The sequence below is a fragment of the Oryza glaberrima genome, chromosome 11 (assembly GCF_000147395.1).
Source record: "Oryza glaberrima chromosome 11, OglaRS2, whole genome shotgun sequence".
Taxonomy (NCBI): domain Eukaryota; kingdom Viridiplantae; phylum Streptophyta; class Magnoliopsida; order Poales; family Poaceae; genus Oryza; species Oryza glaberrima.
Genome location: NC_068336.1, coordinates 20,564,981 through 20,580,225, shown reverse-complemented (window position 1 = coordinate 20,580,225; position 15,245 = coordinate 20,564,981). Strand labels below are relative to the sequence as shown.

At 39.5% G+C, this 15,245-nt stretch overlaps 2 protein-coding genes across 2 annotated transcripts; one reads left to right on the top strand and one right to left on the bottom strand.

Annotated features, from left to right (window-relative positions):
* The first annotated feature begins 8,262 nt into the window (after positions 1 to 8,262).
* Positions 8,263 to 12,868, top strand: LOC127755392 (putative pumilio homolog 8, chloroplastic). The gene is made up of 6 exons (XM_052281058.1): positions 8,263 to 8,546; positions 9,370 to 10,948; positions 11,030 to 11,192; positions 11,559 to 11,722; positions 11,824 to 12,082; positions 12,214 to 12,868. Exons 2-6 carry the CDS (start codon positions 9,426 to 9,428, stop codon positions 12,343 to 12,345), a joined length of 2,241 nt encoding a protein of 746 aa, XP_052137018.1. The 5' UTR covers positions 8,263 to 8,546; positions 9,370 to 9,425; the 3' UTR covers positions 12,346 to 12,868.
* Positions 12,869 to 13,227: 359 nt separating this feature from the next.
* LOC127755393 (putative H/ACA ribonucleoprotein complex subunit 1-like protein 1) lies at positions 13,228 to 15,245 on the bottom strand. Its single transcript, XM_052281059.1, has 4 exons — positions 15,005 to 15,245; positions 14,752 to 14,900; positions 14,169 to 14,284; positions 13,228 to 13,620 (listed from the first exon to the last, which is right to left on the bottom strand). The coding sequence occupies exons 1-4, from the start codon at positions 15,165 to 15,167 to the stop codon at positions 13,458 to 13,460; spliced, it is 591 nt and encodes a 196-aa protein (XP_052137019.1). The 5' UTR covers positions 15,168 to 15,245; the 3' UTR covers positions 13,228 to 13,457.

Below are 15,245 nucleotides of genomic sequence, written 5' to 3'. Positions count from 1 at the left end.
TTTTTGGGTCGAGCGTTGATGGGCCGGGCTTCAGGGCAGGTCTTTTAGCCCAAGCACAAATTCAAGTCCAATGAGGTGTGGACTTGGGCCTGTAGCATGTAATTGCCCTCTGTTTTTTGTGATGGCTAGCTAACTTCCTTCTTGTTTGGAACATAAGATTTAGGCCCCCCAAAAAATTTTCCTAATTAAAAACATCACATCGAATCTTTTGATATATGTATGAAGTATTAAATATAGATTAAGAAAAACTAAATGCACAGTTAGGGTGGAAATCGCGAGACGAATCTTTTGAGCCTAATTAATATTCGTCTCGCGGTTTCCAGGCAAGTTATAAAATTAGTTTTTTTCATTCGTGTCCGAAAATCCCTACCGACATCTGGTCAAGCATCCGATGTGATACCCAAAAATTTTCTTTCACGAACTAAACAGGCCCTTAATGAAAAAGAAGTTTTGTAGTTTAACCATATGTGCGATTTGAGCTTCTCCATACATATCAAAAAAGGTACCTATGTTGTTGACCATTAATGACTAGTTCGAAGACCTAGAGTAGGAGCACATGTCCTAAAGGAAAAGGGGAAAAAGTCAATTTTGACTCCCTCAACTGTCACCTTAATTTGATTCGCATAGCCCCTCCCCCCCCCCCCCCCCCTAAAATTATTAAAACCAGCTTAAATTACCTCCTTGAGCGGTTTTGTCCTATATGGCATCTACTTGAAGATTGACCCGGTCTTCATATGATATGGCTATGATGTGGCATTGCATTCGTCGTCTAAAAATAAATAAATAATGCAGTGGGAACCCACTGTTAGTGACATCGCTGCTGATCCTGTCAAGCACACAGCGGCGCCAAGCCAGAGAGGAGCTCGACGAGGAGCACGGGGTCCATCGATGCTCAAGCTCATCCTCCACTACTATTAAAGGCTCCTCCACATGCCACCGCCCTCGCTGTCATGCCGCAGGCACAACAACATCTGGCAACATCGAGAGACTCCTCGTAGAGGAAGCACGGAGTGGTGAATATCAGTTGGCATGGAAGAGGCTCCTCTCTCGTCGATGGGCCAAATGGACTCTTCTTGTTGGCCTCTACAACCAGATGCGGCATCTTCGCTGCCTCACGTGAGGCTAGGACATTTGCCGAGGAGGGGGGATCGACGGTTGTGTAACTTGAGCTCGAGCTTCTCTTCGCCGGAGCTCACGAAGAGGAGCAAGGTGGCGGCGGTAGAACCAGCTCACGTCCGGGGTCAGATTCACGTGATCCCTTGGCTAGGTGGCCCCTAGTCCCGCGTGCGAAGGAGGACATCGTGCTGAAGACGAGGGTGGAGCATATGCATGCTGCCATCTTCACCAAGCCAGTATCACCGCATCGTTGGTCTTTGCGGCTTTCTCTCCATGCCACAGTCGTTGGCCCCTTCATTCAGCGCCCTTCTTAGCATCGAAGAGAGGGAGGGAGTAGAGGAGACAGAGGAGAAGGGATGAAGAAGAGAGAGGACATTGACATGTGGGTCCCATGCTAGCCTATTTATTTTTTTAATATAAAACCAACTGACAGGTGGGTCTCGTTGGTTTTTTTATTTTTCTGCTTTTCTTTTAGTGTCACGTAGACGTCACATTAGTTGAAACCATGTAGACGCCACATCAGCTGACCACTCTCAGAAACCGTCAAGGGAGTTATTTTGAGTGGTTTTAATATGTGAGGGAGACGATAAACACAAATTTTCTGTTGAGGGATACAAATCAAATTGACTTATATTTGACGGAATCAAACCGAACTTTTTCCTGTCAAGAAAGATTTGTTACTTTCCTTATGGTTTTCGAACATTTTCAAGAAATATTTCACAATTTTTTTGGTAATATAATATTAGTAGATGATATTTGAGCCCTTCCTTTTATTACGATCAGAATTATTATTCTTATTATTATATAATTATTATTTTCATCTATACGCGTCAGACATAATCAATGATCTATATTATGATATAGTCTACCACTAGTATTTATATTATGATCTATAATATGATAGCTCATGAAACTCTTTTTTTGAAATTCTATTTGTAAGCTGTTAATAAAAAAACATATTTGATCCATTTTTAAGTATTTTAAGCTAGCACTTGATTAATTATACGTTAACGAGCCATTCTGGTTTTTAAGATAACACTTAATTAATTAATTGTGCGGGGATACGTTCCCAACCGCTACTTCCCAACAAATTTCCAATCACCACGGTCTCTGAGCGGGTACAATAGCAGTCTATAAGCCAGCTATAAATATATTTTAAAGAGATAAAGGAAGAGAGAGAAGAGCAACGGGCTACAGATCTGTAGCCAGCTGCAGCACGGACTCTAAGATGTAATGTGTGTATGACATATGGGATCAGGTATTAATAGTTTAGTAAGCAACTATGTATGAATTAGCTAATATTGACTATAGATGATTTGAAGTTAGCAGTAGGCTATACTATTAAACTTGCTCTCATCAGCTCACGAACAGGTGAAAGAAACAAAAGAAAGCATCATCATCACCGGCAGCTTTGGGAAGCCAAAGCCACCATTCGAGACTACTACAGCTGCACATAGATCCATTCAACACGAAGCAACTTGACCAAGCATGGAAATTCTTACTGTTCAAAATATAAGAAATTTTTATTAGATGTAACGTATTATAGTACTACACATCTAAATAGAAAATATATCCATATTCATAATATTAGGATATGTTTTATCCAATCAAATTTTTTTATATTTCAGGAAAAAGGAGTACCTGCCGGTATCACCAAACCGGCAAAGGATAAAAACGGCACAGGCCCAGCAGCCAAGCATCAGGAGGGAAACGCGGCAGTAGCCAGACAGTAGGGGCGTGGTCACATGGATGTCTGGAACTCAAAAATTTCATACTAGGAGGTTCATGTCATTTGTAGAGTGTGTGCCTCGTACATTGGGGCTCTACGGACTACGGTTTCGTCGAAAATATATTGAGTAGGCTTATTTAGAACGTGAAAATTTCCTTGTAGTACCCTTGTTAGGATGTAAATGTTGGAATTCCTTATATCTCTATATCTATATATTATTATAAAAAAGTTGAAGATAAAAATCAAATATGATTTCACCCTAACCTTAGTACGTGGGCTGGTGGGCGTCATCGTTACATCAGCCAAAGTCTGTTTCGCCCGATTGTGTCAGTAGTTGCGCACGTGCGGCGATTTTGTTCGAGACGCGTGCGCCGTTTAGCCGCAGATAGCGTCCGAGTCTATTTTAGCCATGAGATTAGTACGTCATTCAACTCTGAATCCTTTGGCTCGCCTTCGCGACAATGACCTATTGTAAAATAAATTTGTTTAAAAAGAACCAAAATATGAATATTTTTCTTATAAATAGGTCGTTGGCATCAAAGAGGTTTACGCTAAGAGCTTACTTGTAAGAAAAAATATTTACATTTTAACCCTTTTTTAAAAAAATATGTTACAAATAGGTTCTTGCCAACAACCCCTTCCCATGAGTGACTTAATTATCACAGGGGACGAGAGTGTTAGCGCCAGTGTCTATGTGACCCTAGCACCGAGAAAAATAGTCCATTCATAAAATAAGTTTTTCTAAAGAACTATTTAAAAAATGTTTTTTTAGAAACCTAAAATGCAAAAAAAAAATCTAGGTCAAATAGAGATAGCAGTGGCACTGTCTTGCTCATGTATTGACCGTTCTGTTTGGAGTTGAAGAGTTAAACAAGATTAAAACAAAATTACAGGTTGATACAAAAGTTATGCAAACTCGTTATATTTGGAGCATGTACTATAACGGAGTAGCAGATTAGCATATAATTAATTAAGTTTTAGCTAAAAGTTTTTAAAATAAATTAATATGATTTTAATGCAACTTTTCTATAGAGTTTTTTTATTAAAAAAAGAACTCTGTTTACTAATTTGAGTTACGTGTATGTGAAAAACGAGGATGTGGAAGTTAGAAAAGGGGAGAAAAGAACACAACCTAGGCCATGTTTAGTTCAACGCTAAAATTGGAACATTGTGACGGAAAAGTTGAAAGTTTGTGCGTGTAGGAAAGTTCGATGTAACGGAAAAGTTAGAAGTTTAAAGAAAAAAAGTTGGAATCTAAATAGGGTCCTAATACATAATACTAAAATCAACGTGACTCTTCATCAGGTGACAGTTCTATTATCACTTGTAATACTAAAATCCACATGACTCTTAGGTGACATAGTTCTATTATCTCCAAGAAATGTGTGTGTACTGGTGAAAGAGACCCACAACCAGATTTCACACTCACACCACACCGGAGGGATAATACCATGACACACAAGGCAATTGGTCAGGGAGGCCAAATCAGGCCCAACCTATCATGGTGTGCGATGATATTGTGGTCTGTCCCTTTGTTGACCCTTCGCTTTTGCAGTAATGGACTCGGATTCCATGAGAGTACACCACCACATCTCTTTTCTCCACCACCGCAAGTAACCGATGCGAGTAGCAGTAGTAGAAGGAGAATAGAAGCTTCATGGCCACTTCCTTAGTCCTGTTCATGCTAAAGGCAGCATAGTATATGGTCAAGGTCTAACCTGTAAGTTGTGACCACATTCTGTATCAGAAGAGATAATTTACCGGACTGAAGTAGTGGTGTTTGGATCTAGGGACTTAACTTTAGTCTCTGTATTTAGACACTAATTTAGAGTATTAAGTATAGACTACTTACAAAACTAATTATATAAATGAAAGCTAATTTGCGAGACAAATTTTTTAAGCCTAATTAATCTATAATTAGAGAATGTTTACTGTAGCATCACATAGGCTAATCATGGATTAATTAGGCTCAATAGATTCGTCTCGTGAATTAGTCCAAGATTATGGATGGGTTTTATTAATAGTCTATATTTAATATTTATAATTAGTGTCCAAACATCTGATGTGATAGGGAGTTAAAAGTTTTAGTCCCATCTAAACAGGGGACTGATGTTCCTTGTGCCAAACCGGTCATCAGCTGGAGGAAAAAAACAACTCTAATTAGTGATTATTATATTAAGATGTCCGACGGTGTTTAACTAAGGTCTTGTTAAGCGGAGTTTTTAGTGGTTGAAATTAATTTCTCTCAGAATCTTTAGCTCCTCCCAAGAATCCATTCTTATTTCTGAGAATATGTAACTATATAAAATACTAGATGAATATCCCGTCGCGTTGCTATGGAAAGTTAAGTTACATAATATGTACACATATGATGCAATATGTTTATTAAATTAAAACAAATTGATACTTATGAATTTTGAGCCTATAAATAATTAAGATTGTATGGTGTTATGAGAGAGGAAAGAAGAGATAATTTGAACAATAAATCTATCATCCAAAGGTTAGAAATAATCGGGGTGATGTGCCTTAATGTGAGAAGAGAGAAATAGCAATACACTTAGTGGGGATGAACTATATAAGTATATAATATTAGATTTATCTGATATTTTAAAGAAAATCCTATATAACAAGTTTTTAATAAAATGTTTTTTTAACAGTTTGAAAATATGTTAATGAAAACCGAGATAAAATATGTATGTTAATCAGAAAAGAAAAAGACCATCATCAAGCTTTGATCTATTCTGAACTTTTCAAGTTTTGGCTCCACAGGCTTTTAGTACTCGTGACTGATCGGTGGTGGGAAGGTACTGAAAATGGTTGAATCTATCCACACACGTTGTCATGAATCAAACTCTAAAAACTAATGTGAATATGTTAAATTATCTTGTGCAGGACGCATATGGGAGCTGAAATTCCTCCAGGACTAGGTTAAACCCCACGCATTGCTGCGGGAATTCAGTATGATAACAATAAAAAAAATAACGTGTAAGATAGTTAGATAACACCAGATTAAGTAAATTAATATGGTTTATGATAATTTAAATTTAAATAGTATGTAGAATGGTGATTTAAACGTAAAAAATAAGGTGGTATGACTTTATGGAAGAAGAAAAGTAGGGAGATAGTTTGGACCGTAGATTAATCATCTAAAGGCCAAAAACAATTGATGTAATATGACTTAATTAGAGGAAAAAAGGAGAAAGATAATTTGGACCATAGATTAATTATTTAAGCACTAAGTGAGGATGAACTATATAAGTATATAGGATATCATAAACCATAATAAAGATACACATTAAAACATTATGTGAATTATGGTGGATGATAATTTAACATGTTTGTATTTGAAAAGCTCTTAAATTATAAAAACTATAAAGATATAGCATGTTTACATGATGTTTAAATGTGATGATTGTTAGTGGGGGATAACTTTATAGTAAGATATGATTAATTTTGAGGGGAAATGAATTTTGTGAGATCGATTGGTTGGTTTAGAAAGAGTGTTTTTATTCCAAGCTTTTGTTCTACATGCACACTTTTATTTTTGTGATTTACATATGTAGACATAGTATTATAGGAGTATTATCCCTCTCAATAGAGTATTTAGGGCATGTTTGGCAAAGTTTCAACTTCAAACTCCATCTCTCCTGAAGCTAAAGTCTAACTAAATAATTTTAGCTCTACTTAAAAAATTAGAGTAGGCTAAAGTGATTTAACTGGAGAGATAAAGTTATGTTTAGTTTCTCACAATTTTATTCCATACCCATACCAAACAGGCTCATAGTATTGCATAGTTTTCCTTCATCGGAGCTCACACATGGTCAGAACCCAAATTAAACGACATGAAAAACAAGTTGGACAAGAAAAAAATGTTTGCTTATTTGTTTCTGAGGAAAAAAAGGTCAAACCGTTCTATCGGTTGTCTGTTCCTTTTGCTCATCATCATCAAAACAAAAGGTTCCTTTTACTGAATTGTACTGTACTACTACTTGGAGGGCCCAGATCAAGGCATGTGGACACGTGGCGCTCATCCGGCCATCGACACGTCACCTCCAACAGCATCTTCCGAACTTTCTGTCAGCACCCATGCTCTCAAGTTCAGCTAATACTCCTCCCGTCCCGTAATACAAGTGATTTTGAGTTTTTGTTTGTACTGTTTAATCACTCGTCTTATTTAAAAAATTTATGCAAATATAAAAAGTGAAAAGTTATACTTAAAATACTTTGGATAATAAAGTAAGTCACAAAAAACAAATAATAATTCTAAATTTTTTTAATAAAACGACTTGTCAAACAGTGTAAACAAAAACTCAAAATCTCTTATATTATGGGACGGAAGGAGTAGTAATCTACTACAATTAGTTAGATTAGATAATGTTGTTATCTATTGCTAATACTATGTATCATTCGAATAATCTCCATCAGCACATGATGTGATTTTGTTTAATCATGCCGTGCGAGGCTTCAAACCTCGTTGTACTTTGGGTGGGGTAGTCCAAAAGCGCATGCCGCATAGAATCAAGGGTCAATGAAAAGCATGGTGAGGTCAATTTGAGGGCATAAACAATATAATTGCTTGAGGCACCTAGGAATGCACCCCAAAAGTTCTTCTAGTAGTCATTTTTTCTAAAAAAACAAAAATCCCTTCATAGGGTTAACCCAATGATAGCATTTCATTTTGCAAGTTGAGGTGTACCCAAATGCGACAACTTTTTACGCATTTAAGCAAATTGTACCATAGGAAAGATCATCTCAGTCTATTCTTTATAAAAGTTGAGGTTCTAATTATTTCTTTCCGTGTTCATCGTAATTCTGTTCAGCATTCAGTGCGTAACTCTGATCGTATGAACCACAATAACAAGAAGAGTAATATTTGAAAATATCTTTCTATCAAACATATATATAGATTATAAAATAGTATAATAATAAGACATCGTCATGAACAATCAAAAGATGCTTACCAAGTCGATTTCACATTACACACCTTAATCATATATATCATGACACACACTTTCTCTACCTGTAACACATCTTTCTATACATGTGTGAGTACAAGCAACATGTAATCTACACCCACACACAATCCAAAGCCCCCCCAATTATGAAGAAATAACACCCTCTTTTTTTAGGTGGTTAACTTAATTACAAAGAAATCCCGATTTGCAAGGAGGGAGGTGTGAAATTACAACGAAATCCCGATTTACAAAGAAATTATCCATGCATGCATGCATGAATGAGCGTGGTGGTGGGCCCCACTCTCTCTCTCTCTCTACACATCCGTTTTCCCCTCTTTCTCTCCCATCCACACCACACACCATCACTACTTCATCACACCTCCGAATATAAAGAGAGGAAGGTGAGAAGGAGAGAGAATGAAGAAGAAGAGTCCATCTTGCTAGAGAGAGAAAGAGAAGAAGCTAGAGAGAGAAAGTAGCAAAAGAGAGAGAGAGTTGAAGGCGAGCAAAGAGGAGTCCAAAGGAGAGAGAGAGAGAGAGTGCCCACCTGAAGAAGAGAGAAACGCCCCTCTTCTTCTTTTTTTTTTACTCTTCTTCTCATCCAAGCCACCACCCGTGAAAATCTTGGGAGATAAATCCATCTCCAACCTCCACCACCCCCGATTCTTCGCGATTAGTTGTTTCCTTCTTCTTCGCAGGATTCCTCCCTCCTGCGAATTCTGCATCGCCATCATCCACTCCTGAAGGTTGTCTCTCTGAATCTTTTTTTTTTTTACTGCTGTTCTTTCTTTTACACTGATGATGAAGTTTGGTCATCCCTCTTTTGGGGATCTTCGATCGGGTTGGATCGATTGGAGGGCTGTTTCGATCGGGTTTGTTGGGTTTGTTTCGCCGAAGGATTGGGTTTTTGGGAGGTGGGTTTTGTTCGTTTCGTGTTCTTGGGGGTGGGGGGGATCGTGTCTGATCGGAGGGGTTTTTCTGGGGGTTTTGCGGCCTTCGATCATTTGGGAGGTTGATGCGATGCGGCGATGGGTGGATTATCGGTGCATGATTCCCCTGCATTCCGCATGGATTTTCCTCTTGATCTTGGTGGTGTAATCTGACTGTTGGACTGTGTGATAAGTAGTAGTAGTAGTTTACTTGCACTTTTGATCCCCCTCACATTTACTTGTTCTTGTTATGATTTTGGTATTAGTCTGCATTGTCTTGAGATGTGTTTGTGTGGATGAGGGGATCAGAATTTTGGCCTTCTCTTTTGTTTGATTTGTTTAAACCTGTCACCATCTGGTGATCTGCAGAATGTTGGCTCGTAGTTTTTAACTGTAGAATACAATTGTGTGGATGCTTGTCTTGATCCCGATTGTTCGTCCAAATCATCATCTTGTTTGGTGAAGACTTGCTGTCATGTGTAGCTAAAGCCCTCTGTTCTGTTTCCCAGTGGTGTTTGTCTTGTCTCTGCTTTTCTGCCTGCACATTTTCTACTCGAAGTATCTGAAAAGATGATACTTTATGCCTGTTTCATATAGGATTGATGAGTTCTGATTTAACATGGAATTCCTGGTGTTGCAGGTCCAGTGACTTTACCTGCATTGTGTGATTGAGGCCTCACCGTCTTGTTTGCGGCAATGGAGGATTCACAGGGTGGTCAGGATTGTTCCAAGTTTGGGGGTTTTGTTGACAAGAATTCCGGTGCTTCATCGAGTGGTGCTCCTGACATTGAGCTTCAGAACATGTGTGGTACTTCTGTGGCAAGGACTGCTTCTTTGAGCACGGGAAGGGCATCGCCTTCTCAATTCGCACCGACTGTTGGAAGATATCATCGTGCTGCCGGCTCCTGCCAAAGTGATATTCTACCTGATGAGCAGTCTCTTGCATCAGCTTTTGACATGGCTCTGAGTTTCAAAAATAACCCGGTTGATTATCCTTCCAATCCCTGCAATGTTGTGCCAACTAATGGACTATATGTATCAGGCCCTATGAGGGCTACTTCAGTTCAGAGCTTTGATCCACTGCTTGTTCAGGATGAATCCATGCGTCCACAGTTTGGTGCTGGACATGGCAAGCTAAAGACTGATGAGTTCACTGTTGACCAACAAGAACAAGCACACATGCTCTCACAGTACTTTGGGAATTGGCCACAGAACTATGGGATGAATAATATGGGTGGAGTTGCCAGTACTCTATACAAGCCATCAGCTTCACTCTACCAGCAACCATTTTATATGGATGAGCAATCTCAAATGTATGCACCTTATCAGCAGATTCCTTCAAACTTCTTGTTGCAGCATGATATGGATGTACAGAACCACTCTTCTATGCAACCACACTATGTTTATCCACAAATGCAACATGCTGCTGGGTCAAATGTTAGGAGCAATCAACAGGCTGCAGCTTGCACTTCTGCAAGGGGCAGATCAACATATGGACATCAACTGTTGCTGGATGGTGCTGTTTTTCATAACGGAAATAACCAGATGAACAGTTTGTATATGGATGGTTTTCCTGGTATGTATACTGACAGTTCATTTGACTCTGGTGATTTTCACCGTCTGCTGGAAGCTGAAAAGTTTGCCCATCCGTATGAACTAAACTCTTCATCCAAAGGTTTCTTGCAACCTCAAATCCAAGATGATCTCAGCACAATGAAGATGCTGATGAATTCTGCTGGGGTAAATAGAGTAAGAGCTATCAAGTTCCCTCCTACAGTAAATGGCTATAGTGGTGTGGGTCGAAGAACCAATGGTTATGGCCATAACCATCTGGATGTTAAAAGTGATGAAACCTTGCACCTCAACGGGTTGAATTCCCAGTTTATGTCCTTAAAATCTGAGTATGATTTGGCGATGAAATCAACACAGCTGAATTATGGTTCAGTTGATGAAGTTGCTGGAAGGATTTATATGTTAGCGAAGGATCAAAACGGCTGCCGCTTTCTGCAAAAAGTATTCACTGAAGGCACCAAAGAGGACTTCGAAAAAGTCTTAGCTGAAATTATTGATCATTTTGGAGAACTTATGATTGATCCATTCGGCAATTATTTGGTTCAGAAGTTGCTTGAAGAGTGCAGTGATGATCAGAGGACGCGTATAATTTGTGAAATTACCAGAGTGCCTGGAGAGCTTATTACAGTTGCTTGCAACATGCATGGGTATGAACAATGATCTCTTCATAATTTTTAATCTTTAATATTCTTGCCTTTTGTTCTTATCTATTAGAAAAAAATATTCAGGACTCGCACAGTTCAAAAGGTCATAGATACAATAAATACTCCGGAACAAATTTCGAAGGTTGTATCTGCATTGAGTCCTGGAGCAATGCGTTTGATGACAGATACTAATGGAAGTCATGTTGCACAACGGTGCTTGAAGAAATTGTTACCTGAGTATAAAGCGGTAAAGCATCTGCCAGTCATGTGATTTACATAGTCTTTCTGTATTGTCATACTTCTTGATGCATCTTAATATCCTGTAGGGTTACAGATCATAACAACCCACGACTGTTTCCACCTAAAAAATTATAATATAGACATATTGTAAAATTTTCAATTTATCTATAGTCTGTACATAACTCCAACTAGTTCTTCACTGGAAAACCGTCATATGCGCATGTTTTCATTCACAGTGCAGCAACAATGGCACTACAGGATAACAATGAAAATAATCTTACATTATGAATTTGATTGTTTGATATGCATATTAATCTTCTTGGCCTCCATTGTTTTTGCACTGACCTGTGGATGCCTGTATTACTTGTTACAGTTCCTTCTTGATGTTGCCGCATTGCGTTTTCTTAGATTAGCAAAAGATCAACATGGCTGTTGTATCATTCAAAAGTGTATTGAACATTCAAATGATGAGCAGAAGTACAACTTGTTGTGCAAGATCACATCCAGTGCCCTTAGCCTTTCAGAGGATCAGTATGGGTATGGCATTATCTTTGCATTCCACTTGATAGGTATTTTAAGTGTTCTAAGTAATATTACAGTAATGTTTTTTAATAACATATGATTTTTCTTTTTTGCAGAAACTATGTCATTCAGTTTGTTGTCAACCTAGGAATTGAATGGGCCACAAGCAAAATAGTAAAAGAACTAAAGGGTCACTTTGGATATCTATCAATGCAGAAGTGTGGTAGCCATGTCGTCGAAAATTGTCTGAAGCAAGCATCGGAGCTCGACCGGGAAATGATTATCCACGAACTTATGGCTGATCCCAAGTTACCGCATATCATGGCAGATCCATTTGGGAATTTTGTGATTCAAACAGCACTTAAAGAGTGCAAGGTAAATGTAGCGATGCATCCTCACCCAAATGAATTCTCTCCTCAATTCTTGTATAAATGTTGTTTAAATAATTGTGCAAAATGAATTCTCTCCTCAATTCTTGTATAAATGTTGTTTAAATAATTGTGCAGGGTGAACTACATAGCTCCTTTGTCGAAGCTATTAGGCCGCATGCTCCTGCGCTGCAGAACGATGTGTATGCGAAAAGGGTTTTATCGAAGACATATTTGAAGAACAAGCAATACCGACTTGGCATTTTTTAGCCTGTCATCTGGGTGATTGCAGGAAGGGAGGTGCAAGTTCAGGCAGCATGTATCAGAACAGGACTTTTAGTGTACAATGGTGTGATAAAGAAAACAGTTCTTAGAGAAAAGGATCTTTTTGTCTCAAGGTAGTCTTGGCGAAGGAAAGCTTTTGGTTGGACCATTTCAGTATATTTACGTTTGTAGAATTAATATAGCCAAAATAACTGTCAGTTGTGTTGTTGGATCGGTCGTTAATCATGTAGTACGTCCTGTATCTGCAAAAACTGTAGTTTATCAGTAACATCTTGTAATCACTAGTCTGATCAGATGAGCTGTATCATCTGCAAGGGTTTATATTCCGGTTGTGTCCTTAGTAAAATTTTAGGGTTTTTACTGAACAAGCTCTCTGATTATCGTGTGGGAGCCAATGCCAGGAGAGAATCCATCTGAAATCGACTTCGTATCGATTTCATTATCAAGGCCTGGAAAACGTATTGCTGGGAAATATATTGGTTGGTAGAGTAGACCTTCAAAAGGAAAATACATTGGTCGGTACCCTGGATCGTGTTGATTCAGCTTAGGAATTATTTATCTGTAGGAACCATTTTGTGTGTAATGTACTCCCTCTGTTTCACTATATTACTATTTACTTTAGGTTTGTCCAAATAACATGTCCAATACAAAATAAATGTACAATTAAAAAAGATATTCAATGAGACTTACTGAAACCAATTTGATGTGGTGTCGTAGATGATAATTTTCTTATAAACTTGGTTAAACTTAAAATATGTAATATGAAACGAAGTACTTCATTCCAGTAAGACCATTCCAACATTGTCTCACTTTAGTAATTTGTGGGTAAAGATTCGTAGTATAACATCCAGTAGAAGTAGCAAGCAATAGAGAGTCAGAATCAAGCATTCGGTAAATTTGAAGATTAACTGTAAATGCATAACTTGTACTGAAGAGAAATGAAAACTTTGTTCCATAGAGATCCAACTTCCACACATGAAGAGCTGGAAGCCCTCTGCTAACTTAATATCAGGCTACAAGAACATGAATGTTTTCAATTGAGCAGAGGGCATGTAGGGTATGATGTTTTAACAAACACCATGTCTTAAGCTAAGAAACTAGAATCTGCCTCGCCCTCTGAAACCACGACCTCCACCCCTAGGTCCACCACGTCCCCTTGGTGCACCTCTTCCACGGAAGCCACCACCACCACGGCCACGGCCACCACCTCTTCCACCACCGCCACGGCCACCACCTCTGCCCCCTCCTTGACTTTGGCCCCTGCAGAGAAGGCGAACATATTTAAGCAACTCTTTGATGTTAATCAGATAGATAAATATTTCATTATTTGTTTAGTTTTTTATATGCATTCCTCATGCCTTACTTATAACATTTCTTATAGTCTCAAGTATATATGCTGGCCAAACATTAAATTTCATTAATATATACAATTCCTATAAGGACCTACACATATAGGACAGAGAAGCTGCACTATTTCTGTAGTCAGTACTCCAGTAGATTTGTCAATTAATTCCAAACAGTGCAGACAACAATAGTGGAACCTTTGGGCTTAATAGGCATACATTAGAATTTGAATATATTTCTTAAAGCTGCTAGTATTTCTAACACTTATTAGCTTTCTTGAGAATTATCAATGTTCAATTGAGTTTTAGAAAAACTTGTTGGGAGAAAGATAGCAGTTGGCATGACATGGTGGTACCAATTCAGGTTTCATGTGAACGCAAATTTACAGGCATTTATATTTCAAAGTTCAACTGTACAAGCAAATAGAACACCGGAAACAGCAAGCTATAAAGCTAGCAACATACTTTGGCTGTGGCAAGAAGCGTGAGAGAGGCAGAAGTTTCATGGGGTCGATGTAGAACTTATCGCCTTCACTGTATGAAGTTGCAATGATCCCCTCCAGCATCTTAATGGAGAAAAGCTGCAAGCACAACACAAACTTTTAAGACACGCGATTCAAATTCAGACTCAAAATAAGGCGATTTCAGTACAAAACCGTTGACCTTACAAGTAACAACCCCAGAACTAAAATATCCACAAGGTTGACCAGGCACCTCCCGGGTTGCATCTATTCATTCACAAGCTGATTTGTAAGCTCAGTAGTACAATACAATGAGCTTACAACCCAGAGATAAAGAAACCATGGCTAGCGCCGCAACTAAACACTAGCTATGATGAACATTTCTAAATTCACTACTATAGTCGCAACTGCAATAAACCCAATTTGCTATCTCCAAAAACAAAAGCGTCAACCTGTGGAGTCCCTAAATCAGGTAACTACACTACACAAGTTTACTAACCCACATCTATCTGAACTCAACGAGCCATGGTCCGCTGTTTCGTCGCAAAACCCGAAGCAGGAAAAAGGTTGGGAGGAGAGGAGCTCACGGATTCGTTGATGGGGCCGAAGATCTCGTCGACCTTGCCGATCTGGGTCTTGTTCTGGAGGTAGATGGGCGCGTTGAAGTAGGGCACCTTCTCGTTCGTCAGCTTCGTCACCGCGTCCCCCTCGCACGCGTGCATGAACGTCGACACCTCTGCCCACGCACGCACGCATCAGAAACCAACCGAATCTCGCCGGAAAAACCCACAAACAGAGAGAGAATCCAGGGAGGGGAGGAGGAGGAGGAGACGCGCTCACCGACAACCTCGGCCGGGGGGCCCTCGTCGCGGAACCCGCCGCCGCCGCCGCGGCCCCCCCTGCCGCCGCCACCGAAGCGGCCGCCCCTGCCGCCGCCGCCTCCGAAGCGCCCGCCGCCTCCGCCTCCGAAGCGCCCGCCGCCGCCGCCCCTCGGTGGCCGCATGGTGTGGAGGATTCTTGGGGGAAGAAGAGGAGGAGGAGGATTTGAGGGTTTCGGCGCGGGGAGGCGGCGGGAGGGGGG

Bases quoted from the DNA above. Each gene is read 5' to 3' on its own strand.
- LOC127755392 (XM_052281058.1), top strand. From the start codon at position 9,426: ATGGAGGATTCACAGGGTGGTCAGGATTGTTCCAAGTTTGGGGGTTTT. The intron at 10,949-11,029 runs GTATGAACAATG...AAAAATATTCAG, and splicing joins GTTGCTTGCAACATGCATGG to GACTCGCACAGTTCAAAAGG. The intron at 11,723-11,823 runs GTATGGCATTAT...TCTTTTTTGCAG, and splicing joins CTTTCAGAGGATCAGTATGG to AAACTATGTCATTCAGTTTG.
- LOC127755393 (XM_052281059.1), bottom strand. From the start codon at position 15,167: ATGCGGCCACCGAGGGGCGGCGGCGGCGGGCGCTTCGGAGGCGGAGGC. The intron at 14,901-15,004 runs GTGAGCGCGTCT...GTGCGTGGGCAG, and splicing joins CCCCCCGGCCGAGGTTGTCG to AGGTGTCGACGTTCATGCAC. The intron at 14,285-14,751 runs GTGAGCTCCTCT...TTGTGCTTGCAG, and splicing joins TCGGCCCCATCAACGAATCC to CTTTTCTCCATTAAGATGCT.